The 7,961-nt window shown below is 57.3% G+C and overlaps 2 protein-coding genes across 2 annotated transcripts; both read left to right on the plus strand.

Moving 5' to 3' along the window:
- Positions 1-669: 669 nt before the first annotated feature.
- On the plus strand, positions 670-3,287 carry LOC121879795 (translation initiation factor IF-2-like; the record flags this gene model as incomplete). The annotated part of the gene is made up of 4 exons (XM_042386590.1): positions 670-1,053; positions 1,144-1,684; positions 1,892-2,065; positions 2,887-3,287. Coding segments are annotated over 4 exons (1,500 nt in total), but the record flags the coding sequence as incomplete, so codon positions are not given.
- Positions 3,288-4,525: 1,238 nt separating this feature from the next.
- Positions 4,526-6,356, plus strand: LOC121879788 (collagen alpha-1(I) chain-like). The gene is made up of 2 exons (XM_042386577.1): positions 4,526-5,031; positions 5,726-6,356. Exons 1-2 carry the CDS (start codon positions 4,526-4,528, stop codon positions 6,354-6,356), a joined length of 1,137 nt encoding a protein of 378 aa, XP_042242511.1.
- Positions 6,357-7,961: the final 1,605 nt, after the last annotated feature.

Here is a 7,961-nt window from a genome sequence, read left to right on the forward strand (position 1 = left end):
CCTTTACCCATACTTTCATCTGGAACTTAGATTAAAGGCAAACCAATAATGTTATAACCATCTTTAATATATCTTTAGAATATCCTAGCACAACTTATTGACCTTCAACTTTCAAGGGTATAGGTGATGCATTTCAATGTGGGAACTACTGTACAGGGGCCTGAAGCTGGTAATCAAGTTTGGAAGTTGTGGAAAAGTGATCAAGAAATTGATAAGGAAGAGTGAACATCTAAATGCAATTGAGTTTTTGCCACATAGGAGGACTACAGAGGTAGTCTTTAAGGCAGGCTGTGCAAATTATGTGGAACATTTGCATGTCCAGGGAAAGTAACTTAAAATTCACACTAGGTTTTGCTGAAAATCGCAGTATACGTATTCCTGAGCATGATGATCTATGCTCCACGATTCGATTGCAGGGTTGTAATGATGCTTGTAGTTCCTCCAGGGGCCTTCCCAAGGGCGGTTGGGCCCCTAGGGGCAGCAGCGCCCCCAGGGGACCTTCCAGGGCGGTAGTGCACCCAGGGGTGGGCTTGCCCCCAGGGGACCTCCTTAGGGGTGGCAGCGGCATCAAAGACCCTCCAAGGGGCGGCAGCACCCCCAGGGGTCTTACCAGGGGCGGAAGTGCACACTGGAGCCCTGCCACGAAAAGTGGTGCCCTAACCTCCCCAGGGCGGTAGCGCCCCCAGGGGCCCTTCCAGGAGTGGTGGAGCCCACAGGGGACTTCCCAAGGGCAGTGGAGCCCCCAGGGGACCTCCCAAAGGTGGCGGTACCCCCAGGGGACCTCCCAAAGGTGGCGGTACCCCCAGGGCCCTTCCAGGGGCCCTGCCAGGGGCGGTGGCGCCCTCAGAGGCTCTCTCAAGAGCAGCAGCGCCTTCAGGGACCTTGGAAGGGGTGGCTGCACCCCCACGAGCGGCGGGGGCTTTCCCAGGGGTCTCCTCAGTGGTTGAGGCAACCCCAGGGGCAGCGGCACCCCCAAAGGCCCTCCCAGAGATGGCGGCGCTGTCAAGGGGTCTCCAAGGTGCGTCGGTGCTCTTAGGGGCCCTTCCAGTGGCGGTGTAGTCCCCAGGGCTTTCCTAGAGGAAGCTGCATCCCCAGGGGCGAAGGAGCCCCCAAGGGCCCTGCCTAAGGCTGTGGTGCCCCCAGTGGCGGTGGCGCCCCAGGGACCCTCCCAAAGGCAGCAGCGCCGCCAGGGGTTCTCTCAGGGGCGTCGATGCTCCTAGTTGCATTCCCAGAGCCGTCGGTTCTCCTAGGGGCCCTCCCAGGGGCGACGGCGATCCCAGGAGCCCTCCTAAGGACGGTAGCGCACCCAGGAGCCCTCACAGATACTGGAAGCGCCCCCAGGGGACATCACAGGGGCAGCCGCACCCCAGGCGCTCTCCCTGGAGCGGCGGAGCCCTCAGGGGCCCTGCCAAGGGCTGTGGCGCCCTCGGGGCTCTTCCAGTGGCGGTGGCGACCCCATGGGCCCTCCCAAAAGCGGCGGCGCTACCAGGGGTTCTCCCGGGGGCGTTGGTGCTTCTAGGGGCCTTCCCAGTGGCTCTCCCAAGGGCGGTGATGTCCCCAGGACCCTCTCAGATGCTGAGACTTCCCCAGGGGACCTCACAGGGTGGGGCCGCCCTCAGGGGCTTGATCGCAGTGTCGTACATATTGAATACGTCCATCAATCCCTTACTTAACTGTGATTGGTGTAAATTCACCAATTTACAGCCAATAGGAGAACAGAGCAATCAGTCAGCACAACACCCCAACTTATGTTTTCCTGTTGTATATGTCTTCTCCTTTTTCCTTTTTCATTGTTCAGGATATGATAATACTCTGGAAATGCAATTGCGGTATATTTATTTAACGTCATATCTTCCAGAGTTCTAGATAATGCAAAAACAATTGCCCCCAGGGGCCCTCCCAAAGGAGGTGGCGCACCCAGGAACCCTTGTTTGGGGTAACGGCGGACCCAGGGACCCTGCCAGTGGTGGTGGTGCCCTCAGGGGTATCTGTGACCCCTGGGGGCCTTCCCAGGGGTGGTGGCATTCCCAGGTGCAGCAGCGCACCCAGGAAACCTTCCAGGGACGTTGACGCCCTCAGGGGCACCGGCGCCTCCACGAAACCTCCCAGGAGCCGCGGCGTCCCCAGGGGCAACGGAGGCCCTCCCACAGGGGCCCCCCAAGGGATGGTGGCACCCCCAGGGACTCTTCCAAGGGCAATGGTGCCCCAAGGGCCCTTCCAGGGGTAGTGGCATCCACAGGGGACGTCCCAGGGGCAGTGTTGGGGCCCTCAAGCTGAGTGCCTAGGGGCCATCCCAGCAGTGGCGGGGGCGTTCCCAAGGTTCTCCTTAGGGGGATGAGGTGACCTCAGGATCCCTCCAGGGGCGGCGGCGCACCCAAAGGCCCACCCACGGGTGGTAGCGCTGCAGGGGCGACGGATGCCTTCCAAGGGCGCTCCCAGAGGCAGCTGCATCCCCATGGACAGCCGCACCCCTAAGGGCGGTTGTCGCCACCAGGCGCCCTCCCAGGGGCAGCCGCAGCCACAGGGGCCCTCCCAGGGGCACCCGCACCTCAGGGGCCCTCCCAGGGGCACCCGCACCTCAGGGGCCCTCCCAGGTGTGGGGGCGTCCCCAGGGGCTTGATCGCGGTGTCGTACATATTGCATACGTCCAGCTATCCCTTACTTAACTGTGATTGGTGGACTAAAATGTAAATCCACCAAATTACAGCCAATAGGAGAACAGAGCAATCAGTCAGCACAACACCCCAACTTATGTTTTCCTGTTGGATATGCCTTCTCCTTTTTCATTGTTCAGGGTGTGATGATACTGGGAATGCGATGGACGGTATATTTATTTAACGTCATATCTTCCAAAGTTCTAAATAGTACAAAAACAACTACCCCCAGAGGACCTCCCGAAGGCGGTGGTGCACCCAGGCGCTCTCCTTTGGGGTAATTTGCAAAACGGGTCCCTGCCAGTGACTGTGGCGCCCCCAAGGGCTTCTGTGACCCCAGGGGCCTTCCCAGGGGCGGTGCCGTCCCTAGGTGCAGTAGCACACCCAGAGGACCTCCCAAGGGCACCGGCGCCAACAGGGGCAACGGAGGCCTCCCATGAGGCCTACTTAGCGGTGGCGGCGACCCCAGGTTCCCTCCAAAGGGGTGGTGGCACCCCTAGGGGCCATTCCAGGTGCGGTGCCGCCCCAAAGGGCCCTCCCAGGGGTGGAGGCATCCAGAAGGGACGTTCCAGGGTCGGTGTCGCCCATAAGGGCCCTTCCAAGGGCGGAGGTGCCCCTAGGGTCCCTCCCTGATAACGGCGCCCCCAGGGGACCTCCCAGGGGCGGCACCGCCCCCAGAGGCCACCTCAGGGGCAATGGAGGCACTCCCAGGGGGACCTCCTTAGAGGTGGCGGCTACCCCCAGGTTCCCAAAAAGGTGCTGTGGCGCCCCGAGAGAACTTCCCGGGGCGGTGGCACGCTTAGGGGCCCTCTAAGGGGCGGAGGCGTCCCCAGGAGACATCACCGGGGCGTCGCCGCCCCCAGGGGCTTGATCGCAGTGTCGTGCATATTGCATACGTCCAGCTATCCCTTACTTAACTGTGATTGGTGGACTAAAATGGAAATCCACCAAAATAAACCAATAGAACAGGGGTTCTCAACCAGAAATTTACAGAAGTCCAGGTTTTCAGAAAATTCAGGGCAAAGAGATATGTTCGATGAGAAATCAATCACAGAATTTTGGCCCTTGATGCGCGATTCCTACCCAAAAGTGGCAGAAAGAGCTATCTGTGCTTTGCTTCCGTTTGTGTCGACATATCTTTGTGAGTCAGGCTTTTCAACTCTGTTGCAAATTAAAACGAAGCAACGTAGTAGATTAGAGGTAGAAAATGACCTGCGTTGTGCCCTTTCAAGCACTCCTCCGTGTATCCCAGAATTGGCGAAGAAAAAACAATCACAGGTTTCTCATTGACTGTAATCTTCATCTGAATAAAATTAATTACAAATTTACAATATCCTGGTATTCTATTGAACTTTTTGTTTATTGCATTATGCTTCAATTTGGTCTGTTAAGTAATTCATTATAAATAAAAAAAAACTATTTTACTTTTATTCAAGTTTTATAAATCCATCAACATTTTCAATTGGCATTTAATTTGTAAAACTCCACTATAAAAATAATCCATGTAAAATTGTAAATGTATATATACTAATATGGAAAAAATAAAGGATTTTCAGTATTATATGCATATTATTTGGAATGCACTTTTTGAGGCAGACAATCTTGGAAAGGAGGGGGGAATGACATTCTGACATGGTGAAAGGGGTGCATGGGGCAAACAAGGTTGAGAACCACTGCAATAGAAGAACAGAGCAATCAGTCAGCACAACACCCCAACTTATGTTTTCCTGTTGGATATGTCTTCTCCTTTTTCATTGTTCAGGATGTGATGATACTGGGAATGCAATAGACGGTATATTTATTTAACGTCATATCTTTCAGAGTTCTAAATAGTGCAAGAACAACTGCCCCCAAGGGACCTCCAAGGGGCAATGGCGCCACCAAGGCACCTTCCAGGGTCGGTGGCGCCTCCAGAGGCCATCCCACGAAAGGTGGCGCACACAGGGGATTTCCCAGGGGCAGTGGTGCTCCCAGGGGCCCTCTCAAAGGCGGCAGTGCTCCTAGGGGTCCTCCCAGGGGCATCTGCAACCCCAGGAGCCCTACAAGGAGCATGTAGCGCCCCCAGGGGCCCTCCCAGTGGCAGCGGTGCCCCCAGGGTGCCTCCCATGGGCAGTTGCGCCACAAGGTTCCCTCCAAGGGGCTGTGGCGCCCCTAGGGGCCCTGCCAGGTGCCTTGGAGCCCACAAGGAACCTTCCAGGGGCGGTGGAACTCCCAGGGGCCCTCTCAAGGTCGGTGGCGCCCACAGAGGATTTCCTAGGGGACCTCCCAATTGCGGCGGTGCTCCCAGGGGACCTCCCAGGGGCAGTGGCACCCCCAAGGGATCTCACAGGATGCCATCCCCCGGGCATCGATATCACCAGGGGCCCTCCCAGGAAAGGTGGTGACCCAAGGATCTTTCCAAGGGGTGGTATTGCCCCCAGGGGACTTTCCAGGGGCGGTGGCAGCCCCAGGGGCCCTCCCAGGAACGGCAGGGGACTTCCTAGGGGGCCTCCTTAGGGGTGGAGGCGCCCCCAAAAGCCCACTCACAGACAAAGGCGCCCCAGGAGCCCTCCCAATGGCAGTGTGTGGCCTCCAAGGGGTGGTGGCGGCTCCAGGAGCCTTCCCATGGGCAGTGACGCCCCACAAGGGCCTTCCCAGAGGTGGAGGCGCCACCAGGGGCTTTCCAAGGGACGTCGGTGCTCTTATGGGCCCTCCCAAGGGCAGTGTCGCCCCCGGGGCCCTCCCAGGGGCAGCTGCACCCTCAGGGGTCCTCCCATTGGCAGCTGCACCCTCAGGGGCCCTCCCAGGTGCAGAGGCATCCCCAGGAACCTCACAGGGGCGTCGCCGCCCCCAGGGGCTTGATTGCAGTCATACATATTGCATACGTCCTACTATCCCTTACTTAACTGTGATTGGTGGACTAAAATGTAAATACACCGAAATAAACCAACAGAAGAACAGAGCAATCAGTCAGCACAACACCCCAACTTATGTTTTCCTGTCGGATATGTCTTCCCCTTTTTCATTGTTCAGGATGTGATGATACTGGGAATGCGATAGATGGTATATTTATTTAACGTCACATCTTCCAGAGTTCTAAACAGTGCAAGAACAACTGCCCCCAAGGGACCTCCAAGGGGCATTGGCGCCAACAAGGCCCCTTCCAGGAGCGGTGGCGCCCTCATGGGTCCTCCTTTAGGGGTGGAAGCACCCCCAGGGGCCCTCCCGGAGATGGCGACCCTAGGGGCCATCCCAGGGGAGCTGGCGCCCACAGGGGACTTCCAAGGGCCGGTGGCGCCCCCAGGGGCCCTTTCATGGGTGGCGGTGCCCCTAGCGACCCTCCCAGGGGCATCTGCAACCCCAGGGGCCCTATCAGGGACAAATAGCGCCCCCAGAGGCCCTCCCACTGGCAGCGGTGCCCCCAGGGTACCTCCCATAGACAGCTGCGCCCCAAAGTTCTCTCCAAGGGGCTGTGGCCCCCCCCCAGGGGCCCTGCCAGGTGAGTTGGCGCCCACAAGCGACCTTCCAAGGGCGGTGACGCCCTCAAGGGCTCTTCCAGGAGTTGTGACACCCCCAGTGGCCCTCCCAGGGGCGGTGGCGCCCACAGGGGATTTCCTAGAGGCCCTCCCTTTGGCGACAGTGCTCCCAGGGGACCTCCCAGGGGCAGTGGCACCCCCAGGGGATCTTCCAGGGGCCATCCCCCGTGATGCCGCATCCCCATAGGCCCTCCCAGGGTCGGTAGCACCTCCAAGGACCCTCACAGGGGATATGGCGCACACAGGGAACTTTTCAGGGGCGGTGGCGCCCCCAGGTGCCCTCTCAAGGGCGGCGGTGCCCATAGGGGCCCTTCCATGGGCATCTGTAACACCAGGGGCCATTCCAGGGGCGGTAGCACTCCCAGGAGCCCTCCCAGTGGCAGCGCCACCCACAGGGTACCTCCCAGAGGCAGCTGGGCCCCCAGGTTCCCTCCAAGGTTCTGTGCCACCCCCAGGGGACCTTCCTGGTGCGTTGGCGCCCACGAGAGACCTTCCAGCGGCGGTGGTGCCCCCAGGGGCCCTTCCAGGAGCGTTGGCAGCCCCAGGGGCCCTTCCAGGGGAGGTAGCAACCCCAATAGCCCTCCCAGTGGCCCTCTCAAGGGCGGCAGCACACCCAGGGGCTCTCCTTATGGGTAACGGTGAACCCAGGGCCTTGCTAGGGATGGTAGCGCCCCTAGGGGCCTTCCAAGGGGCAGCAGCGCCCCAAGAGAACCTTATAGGGGCAGTGGTGCCCCCAGAGGCCCACCCAGGGGCAACGGCGCCCCTAAGGGACTTCCCAGGGGCCCTCCCAAGGCCATCTGCAACTCCAGGGGCCCTGCCAGGGCAGTGGCACACCCAGGGGCAATCCCAAGGGGGCACCCATAGGGGACCTCATTAGGGGCAGCGGCGCCCCCAGAGGCCCTCCCAGGAATCAAAACTGGGCAGTGTTGAGGGAACAGGTGGTGATTGTTGTATTCAGTTTTGTTATTATTAAAATGTGTGCCTTTATGACCCTTATTATTTCAACTATTAACTAACACAATTCTCTATCACAGAACTGATGACATATGAGGTGTGATCCAAAAGTTGCCAGACTGGCTTCATTAAATCTTCATTTTTCCAAGATATAAGTGTAACTTTTGTCATCCTTAAAATATTCTGCAGAAGCCTCAATGCAGCCCTAAATCAACTCCTCCCACTTCTGGAAGCAGATCTGAAAATCCTTGTTGGTGAGGCTGGAGAGCACCTTCTACGATGTGTCCTGGATCTCCATTCTGTCCATGAACTTCTACCCATTAACCCTTTCGTGCACTTGCGATTTTGCTCTGGCTACAGACAGACAATTTTATTCAGCTTCAGGTACCCTCCCGCAGCCAGAGAGTTAAGGTTCAACTTGAACCTCGGAAACGGCCAAAAGTCACAGGAGACCCGATCTGGAGAGTACAGAGGGTGGGGGACCACTGGGATGCTGTGCTTTGTCAGAAAATTGTTCAATGAGGGGCACAAGTATGTTGTTCAGGTGAAGTATACTGTGATTTTGAACAAAATCGCATTTATCTCGTTTTGACTCGACCCTGGAAAAAACGCGTAAGGGGGGACCCTTACGCGTTTTTTCACCCAAATATGATTTTCACTCAGACTTGAAATTTAGTGGGAATAATTTCAGTAATTAAGTACATCCAGAAAAACATAATAACACCACCCAATCACCTGAGAAACCAATAGTTTGCAAGTACTGAAATAAGTAATGAGAAAAATTTCATTAAAATATTCCAAGCATCATTACGACCACTAATTATTCCCCAATCGAACT

This window comes from Homarus americanus, unplaced genomic scaffold, assembly GCF_018991925.1.
Source record: "Homarus americanus isolate GMGI-L3 unplaced genomic scaffold, GMGI_Hamer_2.0 scaffold24096, whole genome shotgun sequence".
NCBI lineage: Eukaryota > Metazoa > Arthropoda > Malacostraca > Decapoda > Nephropidae > Homarus > Homarus americanus.